We start from the raw sequence: 20,987 nt of genomic DNA, 5'->3' as shown, positions 1-20,987 counted from the left end.
TTCGACATATGTTCTTATTTATTATTGCGATTGTACCAACCGACACACGAATAACTGTAAAATGAAATTAATATAGGTTTTTTTGTTTGTATAAATACTTTATAGTGTTCGCCGAGTGCAAACCGCTTAAAAGGCATGAACGGACCAAAATCTATCTTTCTACCGTAACTTTTATTTAAAGGTGAATTTGTTCATTTAAACACGATTATACATATGGAAACTAAGCGTCAATTAACATAACATTCTGTTCATACCATCAACAAGTACGTTCGTGATACGCGAGCGGAATACGTCCTTATACATTTATCATTGTTTATTCTACTTGACACTTATGGTAAACACAACTTGTCATACAAGTAATATGAATATTAAAATGACATGACCTATGTTTTAAATTTGCCTACATCAGAGAATTACGACTTCAACTTTTACCTGATTTATGATATTTATAGTATTCTAACAAGTTCGAGAATTCCACAGCATAATGTGGGACAGAATCGTAAGGTAGGTTATTTCTATGTTTAGGTATGTTCTGATTTTTTATTTCATTTTCATGGTTTAATGTTACACGTGATTTTGTTAATGTCTACTAGATGTTTTATATAAAATCGATACTAAAACCATGTAGGTGTATTGCTTGAACAAACAATTGTACATGTGCAAGTGTATAGGCATAGAAAATCTTAGCAAGGAACGTCATCATAATTTAATTAGTGTAAATACAGTTTACTCATATTTTTACAAAAACACCATCATCAAATTATCATATAATTTACTATGTATACTTCAAAGGGTTCTTTTTGCCATTTTATAGAGTTTGGTTTCTTTTTCTGCTGTGCTTTTGTTTGACGTCACATTTTTTATTTAATATACCTTCGTTTTTACATTTCTACAGAGTTTTGTGTCTTTTTCTGCTGTGCCTGTGTGACGTCATCTTTGGATTTAACATATTTCAAGAGAGAATTCCGAATGGTGACAAAGTTCAAGATCCATGTAATAGAAATGATATATGGAAGGGAGTTGGCCACCAAAACAAGCTGGGAGGTGGACTAACAAATCCATTCGGCCAGGCATTTAAAAACAATAATTTCGTAAGTATTAGGGTTGCAACGTTATATCGTGTTGTATCGTATCGCGATACTTTCTTATGTATAGTATCGAATTATTTTGTTTGTCTGTATTGAAATACACTAATAGTACTTAAATCATCAATATTTTCTTTTAGCAAACTCTAAAAAGTGTACTTATATTCTTTTAATCCTTCAGTAAAGATGTGTTCCACTGTGTAGTCATACCCAAAAGTACTAGATATTATACAAAGCAAGTTATTTCGATAGTATTTACTACTGAAGTCTATAACAAAACTTCATAAAATCCTTCACTCAATCGTTATAAAGTTGACCTTTCAAGCAGATCATTTGTATCGTGATACGTATTGTATCGTGATACGTATTGTATCGTTGCCATCGTGGCAACCCTAGTTCATGTAAGTAAAAAGGCTTCTAAAAACAGATCTGTTAACAATATCTACGTTTGTGAAAAAAATATCGTTCATATCGCAGAAATGAAGCGTATTTAATTATACAAGTTTCACTTGTGTTCAATGATCCTATGTTTTGAAAGTGTTCAATGGTATAAGGTTTAGGAGTGTTCAAGAATACTCAGTTTGTAAATGTTTGAAGATAATAGGTTTGAAGTGTTCAACGGAGGTCGTTTTACAAATGTTCAATCATTTCACTTGTGATCAATGATCCTATGTTTAAAATTGTTCAATGGCATAAGGTTTATGAGTGTTCAAGAATACTCAGTTTGTAAATGTTTGAAGATAAAGGTTTGAAGTGTTCAATGGAGGTCGTTTTACAAATGTTCAATCATTTCACTTGTGATCAATGATCCTATGTTTAAAAGTGTTCAATGGCATAAGGTTTATGAGTGTTCAAGAATACTCAGTTTGTAAATGTATGAAGATAAAGGTTTGAAGTGTTCAATGGAGGTCGTTTTACAAATGTTCAATCATTGCACTTGTGATCAATGATCCTATGTTTAAAAGTGTTCAATGACATAAGGTGTATGAGTGTTCAAGAATACTCAGTTTGTAAATGTTTGAAGATAAAGGTTTGAAGTGTTCAATGGAGGTCGTTTTACAAATGTTCAATCATTTCACTTGTGATCAATGATCCTATGTTTAAAAGTGTTCAATGGCATAAGGTTTATGAGTGTTCAAGAATACTCAGTTTGTAAATGTTTGAAGATAAAGGTTTGAAGTGTTCAATGGAGGTCGTTTTACAAATGTTCAATCATTTCACTTGTGATCAATGATCCTATGTTTAAAAGTGTTCAATGGTATAAGGTTTATGAGTGTTCAAGAAAACTCAGTTTGTAAATGTTTGAAGATAATAGGTTTGAAGTGTTCAATGGAGGTCGTTTTACAAATGTTCAATCATTTCAGGTTTGTTAGTGTTCAAAGACAATGGTTTATTTGTGTTCATTGGTAGTGGTGTTCAATGATACATGTACTACGTTTATATATGTTCAATGGTACATTACTGTATATTTATATATTATGTAATTGTTAAATGAATCTTGGTTATATTACAGGTGTTCACAGTAAATATTTTCATCATTGTCAATGAGGCTAATACGTTTTGAAAAAGTCTAGATGTAAATGAAGGATTTTAAAAAAATACAAGAGGATTATATAAGCAATTTATTTTTGACATTAGCATTGCAAAGTTTCCTTAGATTCACATCATTATGATTACTAATGAAATCTGAATTGATTTTTACAATCCATACCATTTTGTTTTTAAATCGATGCCTGAGGCTTTGCATATATAAAATATGATTTTATATATTTTTTTTCTATAAACGACGGCTAAAACATCATTAAACGTCGTGTACTCCTGGTTTATATTTCCTAGCCGTAAATTGATTTTTTTTTTCAAATATGATATTCAAATTTTTGTTTCTGTGCTCCTTGGACAATTCGTTGAGCGTAGTAGACTGTTGTTTGGTTTATAAAATAGTGCTGAAACAAAGGTTTACATTCAAAATGGTGGAGCAGACAATAGATCATTATGATTACAAATGTGCTTCATATATTTTATAACTAATGTATCAAAAGTGTCAAACAGTATTTGTCGAAGATAATTTTGAGTAACGTACATCACTATTTTTTAACTGTGCATTAATTATGATTCTTTTGAATATTTATCGTTCTTAAGAGTATCTAGTGACTACATGTGTCCGTTTCATGTGTAGAATCATCACACTTACGTGTTTTACATATGTTTCAAAACTGACTTGTACAAAACTAGTGTTTGTTTGTAGCTATAATTTATGTAGCAATCGCAAAAGCTATTGCAATATATATTATATAAATGAATACAAAATCACATGCCAATCATTTGTTTTGTTGAAACATACATAAAGGTATGGGACAAGAGCTTCTGCATGCTTGACTCCGACGGAGATGGAGCTACAAACGGACGAGAACTCGGCGATCCACTCTGTATATGGAAATATGGACGCAGCCCAATATTTGAACCCAATGGCCATCCTGGTAAATATATAATCTGTAAACTGATCAGAACTCAAAGCATATATAGATATAAAGAATCAGGATAGCAAAAGACATCAAAAGTAAACGAAAGACAACATGAAACACCATGAACATCTACAGGTGAAATAGGTGGCCCGGAAGGTAAGGCTTTCCTGCAGCACATATGGTACTCATGGAGACACATTCCGTCTACTCTGGACAAAGATGTGGGTCGACTACTATCTTCGACAATAGTTAATTAATTAATGTAATAGTCGTCTTTTATCGTGGATATACGACAACTCCTGGGTTCTTTTCTCAGTTAATTTATTACGTAAGTAAAAACCCTGTAACATGAAATACATCATATTACTACACATATAACATTTATACAATCACATGAGCTAAGACATGTCAAACAACTACCTGGCCGTAGCCAGTTACATAAGTTACAATAATGGAATACGTATTACAACTGTTACATTCAATCTATATATTATATAGAAATACAGCATAATTACAAATATATTAAAATACCCACCTCTTCAATGTGAAGAGGGTTTTCTCGGACAAAGTCCGCCGAGTCCTCAGTCTTACTCGTTCAATGTAAGCTATAAAAGGAAACAATATATATTAAAAACTTGCTTCTTCGAAATCACTTGTCTACTAAATTGACCACGCCCGATTTCTAAATTTACAAAGACTTTCAAAATATTAACTTTACTTTTAACAAAAATATTACGTTAATTAAATATATTATTGAATAGATACTATAATGAATTAAACTTATATTTATACGCGAGTACTTACATTATTTGCTTTTGGCTCTAGTGCCCGCTACCTCTTTTAATTCCTATGCTGGCTAGGTAAAGATATAGGTGTACAAATGTTCGCTGTGCTCGCTCTGGCCGCTCTGTTCAAAGTGACCAGTGCACCAGGTAAATTACCCTACATTCAATACTAGGTATTCTATACATAGACAATACGTACTGGACAAACAGGTTTACAACACATTACATCACATCCGCTCAGTACCTTACTCGCATTTACGCGTGCTATTTCCGCGCGCGCGCTAAAAGTTTTGCCGCAATGCGTGACGTACAAAATTACACGGAAGGCTGATTTCCGTTACATACGAACGCGTATAGCTAAATACCACAAATATATTAAAAGTAATAATGACAAATAATGACACTACTACATTAATCAATCTTAACTCGTGGTAGACAATGAAATGAGATTATGATGACGACGGTTACATTTCTGCAGCGTAGATTTGAGTGTCTAAGGAAGAAATCACTGCTGAAGATTTTTATTGTTTAAGACGGAAATGGAACGAAAATCTTTATAACGTCTCTGGAAGTAGCATATAAAACTCCTTAGCGGATAAAGCTAAAATGTTATATCCGAGAAAGGTAAGTTAACAATCGCCAAAGGTATTCCCGGTATTTGAAGAAAATGCCCTTTTTTCCAGGGAACCAAACTTAAAATACTTTTGTTCGATATTTGTTATATCGCACATGAAAAAATACTTCCTTCTGTGTTTGATTGTTAACTTCAAGATAATCTATTTCATGAAGAAGAGAGGTATTAAATTTCCATAGCTTACCTTTTCTGAATTCATTAAAAGTTAAAGAGATTATTGGCATTAAATGATCAGACCTATATCCTGGATCGATAGTAGAATTATGTTCACTTGCTAATAGTTTTTCTGATATGTCTAAACGTGCCTGTTTGGTAGGATAACATCTTCTACAAGTATATATTTTTTGCTCAGGATGTTGTTCACGATAAATATCTACCATTCTAAAATCTGCAATTATTTCATTAAGTTTGTCTCTAGCTTTCGGGTTGTTAATATGTTTATAGTTGTTATCATAGTCTATTTCAGGATTAACATTCATTTAAAATTTCCCCATATTATAAATATTCATTATTAAAATCACTAATAGTTTCTATTATATTGTCATAGAAAGTAAGTCAGTGTGTCAGAATTTGGTCCATAGACTGTTATCAGTGTTATACACTTACCTTCTATTTCTAATTGCAAAACTAAAAAATCCCATCAAGTCTTTCTTTTCCTTGGTTACTTTCACTTTAAAATTATTGTAAAATAATATTAAACATCCCATTGAATTTGAGGAATATATTGGCTGATTGCAAAGGCCCTATGACCACGGATAATAGTTTATGAACCACTTTGAGACGACCTTCGAACTAGGATATGATAAAGCGGCATATAAGAACCTCGAATTCTTATTATTACCGATATCTATATGTGCAATCACCTGTGTTTGTGGGTGTGAGTGTGTTCAAAACGTTTGCTGAAAATTGACATTAGAACGTGTTATGACTAAATTCGATACACTGTAACATGTTTAGGTCTCTACCCAAAGGTCGTAGTCACACAAGCGGTCAAAAGTAATAAGATTGTGGGATGTTGAAGCTCTACTTCAATTTGTTGCGACTGTTGATAAAATATTATATGTAATAGTATATAATAAGTTATTTCTCTTTTTATATCATTGATTTTTCTAAGTAGTCATAACTTTCATGACCTATTGACCTATGTTAATTTCATTTTCTTTACGTTTTACCAGTATACCCTGTCATTCATTTTAACAACATCCTTTTCTCTAAAAATGAAAAACATTTTAATGTAATCCATCCATACATGTTGAAGATATATTTGCTTAACATTTACATGTGGTTAAAATATTCATAGCATCTCATATTCAACCATATTTCTGTTAATAGAACCAACACAGGAATCAAAATATTACAAGTTACTATACCATCCGCTGTGGAATAAATCTAAGAAAATATACATATCCACCGATAGAAATACAATGGTCCATATAGCAACCCGTTCAAAGTATTGTTGATTAATTTACATCATGCATTACCTACGAATATGATTCAAACATTGTTTTTATAAGGTGTTTGCGAACCATGGAGCTCACCCTTCTGCCAAAAACAAAACGCCAATTGGCTCAAATGCCCAACTGTTCCTGTCGACTGTGAGTTCATTAGGCAGCAAGGTAAGATGATTTTTTATCGCCCCATTCCCCCGCAAATGTGCTAATATATTGGCAACAGAATACAACATAGCTTATATAATTATACATAGTGCGCTAGTTCATCACAACTCACCACAACTAATAGTTCACTATTTCATCAAACCACAACACAACTAATAGTGTGCAAGTTCATCACACCACAACACAACTTATAGTGCGCTAGTTCATCATACCACAACACAACTAATTGTGCGCTAGTTCATCACACAACAACACAACTAATAGTGCGCTATTTCATCACACCACAACACAACTAATAGTGTGCTAGTTCATCACACAACAACACAACTTATAGTGCACTAGTTCATCACACCACACCACAATTAAAAGTGCGCTAGTTCATCACACAACAACACAACTTATAGTGCGCTAGTTCATCACACAACAACACAAGTAATAGTGCGCTATTTCATCACACTACAACACAACTAATAGTGCGCTAGCTCATCACACCACAATTAATAGTGCGCTAGTTCATCAAAATAGAAAATAAATAATCGTCTATAAAGTTCAAGTTAATCACAATACACTACAATAAATAATGCGCTAGTTCGTCACAATACACCACAATAAATAGGGCGCTAGTTCATCACAATACAATAAAACTAGAATTGCACCATCTCATCACATAACAATACATCACAACGATTAGTAACTAAAAGTTCGCTAGACGATTACAATGCAACACAACTGATAGTTCGCTATATCATTACAATAAAATGTAACTGCAAGTGCTTTTGATAATCACAACGCACTGTAACCCAAATAGCGCTAGATCATCACAATACCGTAAAACCAAAATAGCGCTAGATCATCACAATACCGTAAAACCAAAATAGCGCTAGATCATCACAATACCGTAAAATCAAAATAGCGCTAGATCATCACAATACCGTAAAACCAAAATAGCGCTAGATCATCACAATACCGTAAAACCAAAATAGCGCTAGATCACCACAAAACCTTAAAACCAAAATAGCGCTAGGTCATCCCAAGACCATAAAACCGAAAAAGCTCTAGATCATCACAAAACCATAAAGCTAAAATAGCGCTAGATCATCACAAAACTATAATTAAAAGTGAGTTAGATCATCACAATACCATATAACTAAAAATCCACTATATCATCACAATACCATATAACGAAAAGTGCACTAGATCATCACAGTACAATATAACTAAAAGTGAGCTAAATCATCAAAACACAATGAAACTAAAAGTGCACTATGTAATCACAATACCACATAACTATAGGTGCACTAGATCATCACAATACCATATAACTTAAAGTGCACTAGATCATTACAGTACAATATAACTAAAACTTCACTAGATCATCACAACACAACGTAATTAAAAGTGCGCTAGATCAACACAACACATTGTAACTAAAAGTGCGCTAGACCATCACAACACAATATAACTATAGGTGCACTAGATCAACACAACACAATGTAACTAAAAGTGCGCTAGATCATCACAACACAATTAACTTAAAGTTTACTATATCATCACAATACCATATAAACAAAAGTGCGCTAGATCATCAAAACAGATTATAACTAAAATTGCACTAGATCATTGCAGCACCATATAACAAAAAGGCACTAGATCATCACAATACCATATAACAAAAGTGAACTAGATCATCACAACAAAATATAACTAAAAGTTCGCTCGATCATCACAATACTTACATGTATAACTTAAATAGCGCTAGCTCATCACAATACAAAACATATATTATGCGCTTGTTCCTTTTATTCATACAAAAAGAGCTAGATTCAATGCATTTAATTGATCGAATAACTTATACAATTGAGTTACTTTGATCGGAGTCAGTACAGTGATACATGCATAGTGTAGTAGGTTAAGTATAAACTATATACTACGTACATAGTGTATTACGCAACATATATCACATGCAGCGATTCTTTGAACATTGTAATTTTCATGTTGATATGCGAAAAACCAAAAACACTCACACCATGCAGAATGAATGATCTTGATTATCATGATACTCCTATAAAATTGTTTGATAACATAGATTTTTAACGTAATAATTATTTTTTTTGCGGTTAAACGTTACGATGAAAATCGCTAAACTAGCACTGTCGTACAAAAAGGTACATGTATGTATACAGAATGGATCAATATGTACCTGGTCATTATTTCTTCAGGTGTTCAAAATATGGCATTGAGATTACCGGATACAGCTGTACCGGCGCAAGAGACCACCAACATGTGTGTGAACCTTGAGTTTCCATCAGATCGGGATTACCACGTGATCGCTGATACGGCATTCCTTAACAACAGCAAGGTTTTGCATCATATGACATTACAGGCTTGCTCTCCAGGAGGTATAGTTTTGAAGAAGACGAAGACTAAGAATACAGCAAATTCATAACTTATTAAATGGGTATCTTCTGTAATAGTATTTCAGTCATTCTAACACGTGTTTACCTGAGGCACTTTTTTAAAAAAAATGTTTTGTTGTTTATGATAAACTAATTTATCTTTTACTACTGATCATTGATGTCCTGTATCACACATCAACATCATTTGTATTATAAAACATCCAGTGAAAATCCTGTCATCTGATTGGCCGAGACAAAATATTCATTCCACACTGTCACATTCGCTTTAACATTGAGTCAGTGGAAGGGTGCTTTCCAACCCCCTAGCAACGGTTCACATTGTGTGTGACAGTGCAAAATAGTAACCGCCTAAAGAAGATGTGCGCATGGTTCGTTTAAGCCACCATTTTTCTTTTTCAAAAAAATAAAATAAGCGCTACATTAATTTGCCTCGGGAGACAGTGAAACCCTCGCTGCGACCCTAGGCATTGTCAAACTCTAATGAATGGTCTCACCCACCCCCAGGTCAAGTCTAGCATATAAGTATTTGTTTGCATTGATTCTTTAGATCACTCTTTAGTAACGTATAACGGCTTTTTTTTTTTTTGCTAGTGACTGTTACGGCTTTGGCACATCCCTTGGGTCAAGTTTACCCATGCGAAATGCTGGCCGAACCACTCCTTTGTCCAGACTTAATGGTCGGATGGACTCCGACTATTGGCGGGAACTGCCATCCTCTCGAGGCTGGGTACAAAATCGGACTGACGGGGTATCGGTATGCTATTCTTCAGGTAAGGTATTACTATCAACATAAATGATTATTTGAGCGTAATTTTATAAAACAATATTGAAATATTTCTTGATTTTGTCGTGTTCATACAATGTCCTGAAAATGGTCCCTATGCACACTATTCTTTGTCCATATGTACAGTAACCTCCCCTTAACTTCCGTTTGAAAATAACTGCAGCACAATTTGGCCAGCATAATCCGTTAAAGATTTCTCAGTCGACTGGGTTAAGCGATATCATAACAAATGGAGCCCAGGGTTCGAATCCTGACATTGAACGAAAATTATCTTGTAGCTATATATTTGGTATAACCGTAGCACAATTGTGCCTGGACACTTACGTAGAACATGTAGATCAACAGATTAGAACAATAGTGTAACAATCTGAAGTCCAGGGTTCGAATCAAGATTTACATATATGTTTTGTTATTTTATCCTCATTGTTTTTCATAAGTCCCGCAATGTATGGTTTTCTTTACAAAACTAAACTCATGTGTCCAATACTTGGTTACAGTTTTTGGCAGTGGGACGGGGATTTTTAAGATAAAAAACACCAGGTAGATATGTCTAATATTTAACAATTACAGGTGATGTGGAACAACCCTTCTAAGGCAGTTGGCGAGAGGGATAGTTCAGGCATACTTTTATTTTATACACCTCAACTGAGACGGTTCAATATCGGGATGCTTACTGTAGGAACTAATAACGTTGCTATTCCTCCTGGGGAGAGAGGCTTCGACGTAGAGGCACAGTGTTATCCAACATGTACCAGAAAACAACTGTCCAACCCAATCCGTCTCCTCACCGGGTATAACCATATGCATTATGCAGGTATGTGCCAAAACATGTATACGTGAGTTCTAACCTGTACCATCCAAAAGTTTCCGAAACGTGTAAATAGAATAATGGCGAAAGACGGAAATTTCATCATTTTTGTTCTTTTTGTGACCAGAATAATGGCGAAAGACTGGCATTTCATCATTATTGTTCTTTTTGTTAATAGAACAATGGCGAAAGACGGTAATTTCATCAATATTGTTCTTTTTATTAGTTTCCTCTCATTAAATCAAACTAATGAGTTTTGCTTTATAGAGTGTTACTTCATGACTGGTCTGTGTATTTTGACTCACCAAGGTTTCGCGAGCTTTCTATTTTAGCTTCAAATGACAAAAATTAAACATATACATTTTAGATTTATTCACGGACATTCGACTCGAGGTTTTATCCATGTTCGAGAGATGAGAAAATTGTTTGAACGACAAACCTTGACAATATTTTGTGATAAACTGTTTATCATCTATAGACTACTGTACTCCCTTTTACAAAAAGTCAACTTAATTCTCTGTCTGTGACAGACGTAGACAAATTGCGCGCGGAGAATGACCATAAACCTTAAAATTATACAGATTTTTTTTTTATTTTTTTTTATTTTTTTTTTAAATATTATCGTCATTGCAAGAATTTAAAAAAAAAAAAAAAAAAAAAAAAAACATACTCCCAAATGGAAAAATCCATTCTCAAATCGCTCTCAACTCAACCTCTCTTTGAGTATTCTCACACTGACAAACCGTGATTATGAATTTATCATGCTACCGGTAGGTGGTAAGAAGTAGTGTATCGATTATAGTCAACAATCTTACACCATAAAAAAGAAAGACAACTAAATTAAGGATAATAAATTGGTACGTATTTCAGGTGGTGTTATATGCCGATCATTTATTTCAAATCGTTTATTACTCAAATTCGTAGCAGTGTACAGTGATTTTTAAAAAGCAGCATTATCTATGCAATTTATTAAGATTATATATGAGACATATAGAGTGAGTATTTTTTTTTCATTTAACGTGAGAATATCGCACAAAAAAATGGATATACGCTAGCGCTAACATTATGTAAATTACGTTAAATACTTGTATATATATATTATATACAACAGGTGCTGAGATGAGAGTGACTTTGAAAAAGCCAGGAACGGTCCAAGAGGAAACACTAACACGTGATATAGTGTACGATTACGACAACCCTGTCATTCATAAGTATGTTTATAAATATAAATCAAACTTTATTTAAAACATACCATAACAATATAGTCATACATATGAAAAGCGAACTTATCATTGAGCGAATACGGATTTAAGTAGTGAAGGGCGAAATTTTGAAAATTTCCCGGTACACTGCATTTTTTATGACGATCTTTGACATTTTTTTGTGTTTGTTTCCTTTTCTTAATTTCGTTACATGCTTAAAGTTTTAAAAGTTCTTTTGCTTATACAAAATGTATGATGGAGGGGAGATACTCCTGGACAAATCTATCTTACAGGTCTAGAGTTAACGTTTGAATTAACAGTAAATATAAGATGACGCATATTTTCGCTATATTCTTATCAGCTGATTTGTGAAATAGAGTCTGTGTTACTATTTTAAGAAACAGCAGGTAAATATCACTTTGTGACGACTTTTTGATTGTAACAGAACCACGCATTTTGCCAAATGCACTATATTCCTTCATCCAATGCTCACACTTTCCATCTTTTTAATGATTAAAACATTATTTGGTATCCAATTTATATCCAAAATGTTACGTTATCAATTGTAAATGATGTTAACGACATTATATTTTAGATTTTCGTCGTCGATTGATATAAAGCCTGGAGACGCCATCTATACTTCGTGTTCTTACAACACGATGACTCGCAACATGTCGACCTTCTTTGGTAGAACTACCTCTGACGAGATGTGTCTAGGATTGTTCAGTTATTACCCAGCAGAACATTTGTCTCCGCGCCATTGTTTTTCGGAGATGGGGTTACCCCAGTGTGCTCTCACAGACAGCGCCACCATTGTAGATAGGTGTCACGTGGTCACGTTTCCGTCCAGTCCTGAGGCTACCGCCATAATACAATCGGTAAGTCATTTTTTCAGAGATAGCTAATGTGTCTGTCCAGGTACATGTATGAATCGCTAACGTTATCATGGTAATGCAACACTTTACAAACTTTAGGTAAAGTCTACCACTCCGTTACTTATATTTTCAAAAAAGAGGTGAACTTCAAAGTTATTTGATCGTTTTGGAGTATGTCCGATTATATACTAGAAAATTAAGGAACAAAAAGGATTGTTTAACTTATTAGTACTAACCTTATCATGATATTCATCTTTCATTTTGATACTATGTTTATGATTTATACAATGGGAGACAACTCGAACGACAATGGGATTTGATAAAAACAGCCGTTCATACTAATATTAACAGCTGCTTTACCGTCACGTGTGTTACACTGTTAACCAATCACAGAAGTGTAACAAAGCACAAAATCAAATTGTAATGATAATTGTGTGAAATACATGGCGAGTTAAGATTTATACGAAACACATCTGCAGAAAAGGACTCATTAAAATATTTCATGAAAAATATTATAAAATTGCAAAACAATGAATACTTTTTCCTGGAACAGTAGAAATAAACATACAACTTTTACAACGACAGTGTTCGAGATACACGACTAAGTACGACGTTTTTGTAACTGTGAATACCTGAGTAAAGAATAAATTTGATCCATTTTTAGAGAACAAGTCCACGAGACAGGTGGTACGGATAAAAGGTCTACAGTTTTACCTATATGAAATATCGAATTTATCTTGTCAGTGTGGTTCTCCTGGTGACAAATTTATCAACAACACCATCTGTATCTATATTGGTTGATGATTAAGTTGTTTGTTATGGCTAGATACTGTAAAAGCGGACATTATCGCGGTGTAGAAATTTTGCGTAAAGAAATGTCCACTTTTACAGTATATGACAAGAGATTACCGAAGAGTGAACCATTATTCGAACCAAAAATAAATGAATCTAAGGTAAAAACTGAACAAAGGGAAAATGTACACTGACACAATTTGAAAGTGCTGTGATAGTAAGACCAGATGTTGCGGGGGTGTGAGCGTCTTCTGCTTTAGCGACATTACCTACCATTCGAATCTAGGTCAAGTTTGAGTAAAGACATGTCTTAACAGTGATAATCATTGCAGTGGATACAATACCGTGATTAACCTGTCACTTTTAATGATTGTATTATGTCAATATATACCTTTGCTGACGTCATTTAGCACTCATTCTTTTCTATTTCTACAGTTGAAGGATAACTGCATTCCATTTAGATGCCTAAGAGAGTGCATAAATGTTGTGAAGAAAATCAGAACAAATCCATGCTTTAAGGGGACGGTAAATGACTACATTATAAAACAAATACAGACACTTCACGGCCTCGAAACAATAATGCGCCTGAAGTCCTGTGACGTTGAGATTGCCCAAGAACAGGGACTCTGCAACAAACTTGTTGGCCAGACCAATTGCTATTGTAGCGACCCTCCGATGCGACGAAAGGTATAAACATTTCCGTGTTTCGGACATCCGTAACAGTGCCACATATAGGGACATGTTTTGATATACAATTTCTGTGCTGAAGGTCTGAATGTATTGTCATTGACAGTTATAATAAATTATATACGCTGTAGCTTTCGTGTCCTTATTCTCGGCTGACCATAGAAGGACGCTCGACTTACTGCAAATTGGGAAATTTTTGCAGTGTGGAATTGTTCGCGTATTTTACGTCGAGTAAATATGCGCGAAAATATCTAAACACAAATATGTATACCGATACATAAAATATAAAGATTTCAGAACCAATTATTAACGTGAAAATTTCTACAACGCAATCAGTTTAGTCATTCATAGCGGCCGGAAATATTTCCACACACAAAAAATTACACTTTTACAGCATATTTTCATAACTTATAAAGCAGAAACCCGGGGAAAGCATTGCTACAGAAATTCTACACTCTACATTCTAAATCTGCTTAATGACACGTGTTGATGATGAAAATGACATATTGAACATGTAACTAACGCTGACAAATGGCGAGCTTCGACTGACTTTATTACCAGAGCGTACAGGAGAGCTCAGCATGTTACGGGACGTTATACAGGTTAATTAATGGTGTAATAAACAAGAGCGATAACTCTTGTGGGCCTATGCAACTAGACTACATGATACCATTAACAGCTGCTGCAGAGTTCACCATGCTGCAATTGTACCCCTATAGTCGCTATAGGTGTGTTGCAAAAGATGACGACAAGAAACAAATTTAGGAAACAAATCAATTGAGGCGGACCAATGGCAAAAGCTTAGCGTACACCCATTTTTAACACTTAACTGCCTCCGCCAAACAAAGGTTGTTGCGGCCAAACGATTTAAGTGGGAACTGCATTGAGCACTTCTACACACGTCCACTAATATTCTTGTGAAGCTTCTGACAAAACAGCCGGAAACACTTCAGATGGAAGAGAGAAAAAAAGAGGAAAATAATAATAAACGAAGTATAGGCAAAAAAAGAGCTGTTCTAGTTACCTAATAGCATACAGTAATATACCAGTAGCATGCATAAATACTAAGAATGTATCAAAATTTACTTTATAAATTGTTGGAGTTATCTCCCTTCAATTAGGAACATAACAACATCTTCTCATATGTCGTTAGGGCACAGCCAGCCTTTCAAGTTTACTATATTGTTTTACTCTCGGTTTATCGGCAAAATTTAGTCAAATTTAAAAAGGTTGGGACAGCTTCACATTGAACTTAAACTTAAAACATGCAGGCCGAATCCGACAAAAAAAATATCAGGGAAAGAACATGAAGAAGAATTCTAATAGATCACAGAAAACTTGTTTAACCTTCAATCAATTGGTATAGCTCTGTAGTAATGACGCTTCAAGATTAATGTGTTGTTTTCTCCACTCTAGCACTGTATATTAACCTCATCTTCCAGCAACATCTGCTGTCTTCAAAAGGATATTATCTATGAAAACTTGAAGACATATTAGTGTAGCGTTAAGCATTAGAGACACATAGGCAGTGCCTCACATGTTTATTAGCGTAGGGATATTTCCATTCGCTCAATACAATGTATCAACTGTGACATCTTTAAAACATCGTAGATTGAGTAAGCCGGGTTGTAACTTTGAAAAATCGTAATCGCCACCTTTATCATACAGATCAGTAGAAAGCAATCATCGTAGGTCATACTGTAAGTAAACCTCAAGGTCAGCGTCTGATGTAGACAGGTCTCTAGTGTCGTTGATTTTAAACCCATGTGGCTGTATACGATCCCCCCGACAGATTTCTTGTTGTAGAAAGAGAGGATATCGTCTATGTCGCTGAAAGAACAATGACAGAACTTGGCAAATTCATTGTTACTAATCCTGAAAAGGACACAGATAATACGTCGGCCAAGAGACGGACAGCGTGTCTTTAAGAGAATGTCAACAGTCAGTAGAAAATCAACAAAGACTTTCTCAAAAAAGGAATTCACTCATTCCCCCCAATTAATTTTCAGAGTATTTCTGTTTCACTCTTTGTCATGTTTTTTCTATTCCAAAATAAGTTCAAGAATAGTTCGAAACCTTTTATTTGTATAGCTGTCCGCGTTTTGTAAGAAAATGGGAAAGGAAGGCTCTCCTAAAATATGAACGAAGACGTTTCTTCATCTTTTTTATGAAATATGGTGATATACATAGTGGAAGACAATCGTTCTGATAGATAAATAATACTTAAGTGATAATAATGTACAACATTTGATATAGCGCCCTATTTAGCTTCATAAGCCAATCTAAAACGCTTTACAGTACATAGATATACACTTAATACAATTAGTAAATGTATTTAAATCAATCAATACATTTTTTAGGAATTCGCAGGAGCTGACTTATCAGGCGCTAACTACTAGTCATATGCCTTCTGGCTAATATCTCCCTATGTGCGTATGCCTGCGTGTGTGCTGGAGATGTAATGTAGATTAATCAGTTGTGTTTGGAATTCTTAGAAAAATAAATCCAAATTCTGTCTATTACACTTTTAACGTTTACAGGGTAACAAAATAACTATCACCTTGATTCAATGATACATATATCATGTTCATCATTTACCTGTTTTTGGAGATAATGTAGTATTGATGCATGGTTAGCGGGTCTTTCGTCTTTCGAAAAATTGGGAAAATATTGAAGCAGGGTTTCCACAGTTATCGAGCCAGTCTGTTTTTGTTTTTACAAGTAAGCATTGAAAACATGTTTGAAGATAATGATCAAGGTATCAGATACTTGGTCTGCCAGTTGTTGATCTAGATTGGATATTGGAGTCTCAGAAAACATACTTCTCATTTCAGATTCCAAGCTGCAAAACCTTTTTTTAGATAGATGGTTTGATACATAATTAGCCCTCTCTGTAAATTAAATTCGATTAACCGGGTTTTGTCCAACGATTGGTATAGTCTTCCACGAAAGTGGGCCGTAGTTGTATGGGGATATAGCAAAAGAAGTTACCGAAAGAGTTGTGCTAAATTCATCTAAATTATTCTGTCGTAGTGTTTGCTTGTAGTGGAAAAACTTGAAATCAACTGTGGTTTAGAATATCTGTAAGAAAAGATTTGGGTACATGTGTATCTGAAGTACGGAGGTATGTAAGCTTCGATAGTTTTTTGACGTAGGTTATCATTGATGTTAATGGCATCTACCCCCTTGTTGGCGAATTCGGCTTTCGTGAAAAACTCGCGTTACCAGAGAATCACGACAATCCGCACGAAAAGGACATAAAGGACATTTTTAGATGAATTCTCCTGTAATTTCGGTTTATGTACAACGTAGATCGAACATCAGGGACATCTAGTGGTTTTCTGCACCAAACGACCCAAGTTTCATACAGCTGCAGTCAAATACATTTGGGAATAGTGTGTCTATCTTCATGTACAGTTATTGCTGTTAGTATTTTACAAACAGGATTTTTTTTTTTTATCACAAATGTTCCTGATATAAAAATATATTATCACTTGACATCAATAAACGTCAAAGTCCTACTGCTGGACTTAATCAATGCTGTGTGTACTTACGAACATTTAAACAGCATTAGAGGTTCAGTTTTGATACACGCTTGGTTATTAATGAGACTTCTAAATCGTGCACACCTATCAATTAAACACAACAGTAAATCAGTGCCAGGTATTTTTTCTTCAAAAATAACATATATCTCCAATATTCATAAAACTAATCTTCGCACAGGAACGGCTTATACAACAATGCTTATGTATGTTAATGAATATTCATGTTTTCCCCCCACAAGATGAAGTAATCGTGTTTACACTTGTATATCTACCGGAACAACTCAGTTGATATTTATAGTTATATATAGGCAGCTTTCACGCAAGGTCATAGCATATACTTACTCAACGCTTGAACGGGCAAAAGTCTGAAATAATTTGTGAGGCGAAAAGAACCATTGCCCTCCGCCTACGGCTTTTGGAAAAGCACATTAAACTGGTCCAAATTCCAAGCAGGGGATAGTATAGACTTTTGTTCGCGAAAGCCTGATTTCTGCCAAATCTATGTCACTGTCAGAAGTGTACATTGAAGCCATAGGGAAAAGTACATCAAGTTGGTTAAAACACCAAGGCGGGAAATATTTTAGAATATTGTTCGTACAAGCCTGATTTCTACAAAATCACGGCCTAAAGCCATTCATTGAAGCAATGTCCTTAACATTTATAATAAATGATTATCAAAGAATGACTTTTTGCTTGTTTCCTCATCTTAATGAGGAATGGTTACAAACGTTCATATAATAAAGGTTTTCGAAGACGATCTACAGAAGCCTAGGGACCGCAGTAGCCGAGTGGTTACAATGTAAGGCATCTGATGACCGTGTACGATCACTAGCCCTCCACCACTGGATCGCGAGTTCGAGGCCTACGTGGGTCAGTCGACAGGTAGTGGCAGCAGGTCGGTGTTTTGCGGACCAACCAGTTTGTCTATTTTCAAATTCAATATTTCAGGGGTAAAACCCGATGAACATGCAAATTGTTAATGCAGGCCTCGGAAGTCATTGCAAAGGATCGCCAAAAGACAACAACAATCGCCGTCCCATTTTCTGAACGAACAACTCCGGTCCAACCGTTTTGAACGCGATAAATGAAAGCGACCCAGGTTATATAGGTCAGACTTGTTCTACGCTGGTAACAATAATATATATTGAGTTCTTGATATATGCAGAAACAATTAATAGTGCGCGCGCACTGTTTGAGATATGTGAATAAACCTGCCGTGTACGGTACCGGTATAGATGTTCGCGGACCTGACTCTGGGCTTGACGTCCAGCGTGGTGTCGTGTCGTGTCAAGTCATGTACATAAGATAATGCATTCGGCCAGAGTCATAAACAAATCCCAATAACCATCAGACTGCACTTAGCACTGACGTACGCCCCTTGTAATAACAGCGGTCAAGTTGGCGTGCAAAAGGAATTCCACTTTACGGAGTTCAGAATCCTTTGTTGTTTTCCTGTAGTTTTACGTAGTATCTATTCATTGTTTACTGTTTATTTCTAAATATAGTGTATTAACGGTACGAACGAAAGTAAAGGTACCGGTACTAGTACGTTATTAGTACCAAATAAAAATAGGATCCTTTAGACGTATATACGTCTTTTGTGACAAGTGACATCACAGATAGCAAATTTAACATCGTATTTAGAGTTTTTCTCATCAAAGAATAGTATACTCTAATGAATAACTTAAATAGGAAGATGACATAAAACAGAACCTTTCACTTAAGGACACATGCTACTATAGTGTGAAATGCACCTCCCTTCTAAAGAGTTCCATAGTAAGGGATATCTGTAATATATTCTTTGGACAAGGTTTGACTAACTGACGACATATTTCGAATGTACACTAAGTGAATTGGCAACACTAGGATGAATCTTAAGTATTTAATGATGTAATTTAATTTCTTCACTGTACTATATAAATTATTTATATAGACATTAAATTTATTATAGAGCTATTAATTCGTTAGTTGTTCTGAAGGTTTTAGGTATGCTTGAAAAGTTGTGATTGTACTGTGTTTAATATATATCATATTTGTGCAATTATTATCAATAAACATGAATATATATACATGTCAACTGCAAGCATCACCAGAGGAAATTTGCAGATAGAAAAGAAAAAATAACGAGTTCGAACCCCGGCCGCCTGCGTGGAAGGTCGGAATATCAGTGTTAATCACTCGGCAAATTCGCCCACAATAGGAAGAACGTGGTCTTGTTGAACTATAACGTTTCATTAAATTACTGTTAGGAAATTCATCAGTTATTTTTTGCCTACTGTTGCACTCATAAGAATATTTAAAAGAAATAAAATTTTGTCAATCACAGTGAATATACATTTGTTGTAGCAGATGAAGTTGTATAGACATGCGACCTCAATGCATGCAATTTAACCGTGATGTCTGTTTCGCCCTTTAAGGCACCTCTAATAATTGTATGATGAATTGAAAATGCATGTTATGAACTGTAATATCTTGCTTCTGAACAATACGGAGTTGTGAAACTACGATAAATTATTTCTGCTTTGTACGTAACCTGTGATATTTTAACTGTGCGCTGTGCGAAACCTAAGAGGACCGAACCTGTGTGGTACTATTATAAGATAGGTTTTTTTTTTGTCTTTAGGTGCAAAAAATATAAGTATTATTAATATTAAAAGTTGTACTCGAGATCGTGAGTTCGTGGCCCTGACAGGGCACGTGCCAATAAATTATCTCCCTTCGTCAGTTTTGTTTCTTTGCTTGATATATCATTTTCATTCGTATAAACGTGTATAACATGAGTAATATGAAATACAACCACGCATACACACGAATCATGACATTTAAATTTCAGCAAACGGGATGTAGAATAGAAACTAAAAAAAATGAAATAACGACACCAATATCGGACATAGTTTTATTACATGTTGCCTTTATTCATTTAATGCAAATACGTTTATTGACAGAGAAATGCTGACGCCCTATTAAATTTTTAGATATGCAAACTTGAAAACCAAGTAAGAGGGAAAATTAGGCATTAATTGTCGCACTTCATGAAAAGGATTAAACAGTGGCCTGGAGGCAGTAGCTTCTAATGCAGGTATAATTAGATATCATGCCTAATTATATATATATTACCTGTCCGCAGGGCCGTGATACAATGTACCTGTGCCATTTACACTGACCTGTCAGGCAGACAGCGAAAGGTGCAGTAAACTATATAAATATAACACAATATACATTAGGAGGACGAATAACGTTTCCAGGTAAAATGTTCGCAAGGTGTATTGTACTGAGGGGGAAGTACATAGGTTAA

The 20,987-nt window shown here is 34.7% G+C and overlaps 1 protein-coding gene and 1 long non-coding RNA gene across 2 annotated transcripts; one reads left to right on the top strand and one right to left on the bottom strand.

The window, feature by feature from the left end:
* The first annotated feature begins 469 nt into the window (after nucleotides 1–469).
* On the top strand, nucleotides 470–14,277 carry LOC110454243 (dopamine beta-hydroxylase-like). The gene is made up of 10 exons (XM_021503658.1): nucleotides 470–504; nucleotides 896–1,091; nucleotides 3,433–3,562; nucleotides 6,481–6,582; nucleotides 8,802–8,981; nucleotides 9,591–9,769; nucleotides 10,354–10,597; nucleotides 11,703–11,802; nucleotides 12,389–12,671; nucleotides 13,896–14,277. Exons 1-10 carry the CDS (start codon nucleotides 485–487, stop codon nucleotides 14,151–14,153), a joined length of 1,692 nt encoding a protein of 563 aa, XP_021359333.1. The 5' UTR covers nucleotides 470–484; the 3' UTR covers nucleotides 14,154–14,277.
* Nucleotides 3,804–4,737, bottom strand: LOC110454244. Its single transcript, XR_002463356.1, has 3 exons — nucleotides 4,352–4,737; nucleotides 4,083–4,152; nucleotides 3,804–3,888 (listed from the first exon to the last, which is right to left on the bottom strand). It is a non-coding gene; the product is annotated as an uncharacterized LOC110454244 (long non-coding RNA).
* Nucleotides 14,278–20,987: the final 6,710 nt, after the last annotated feature.

The sequence above is a fragment of the Mizuhopecten yessoensis genome, unplaced genomic scaffold (genome assembly GCF_002113885.1).
Source record: "Mizuhopecten yessoensis strain PY_sf001 unplaced genomic scaffold, ASM211388v2 scaffold7725, whole genome shotgun sequence".
In the NCBI taxonomy this organism is placed as follows: Eukaryota; Metazoa; Mollusca; class Bivalvia; order Pectinida; family Pectinidae; genus Mizuhopecten; species Mizuhopecten yessoensis.
The sequence above is the reverse complement of the archived record's forward strand: the minus strand, read 5'-3'. Positions and strand labels throughout refer to the sequence as shown.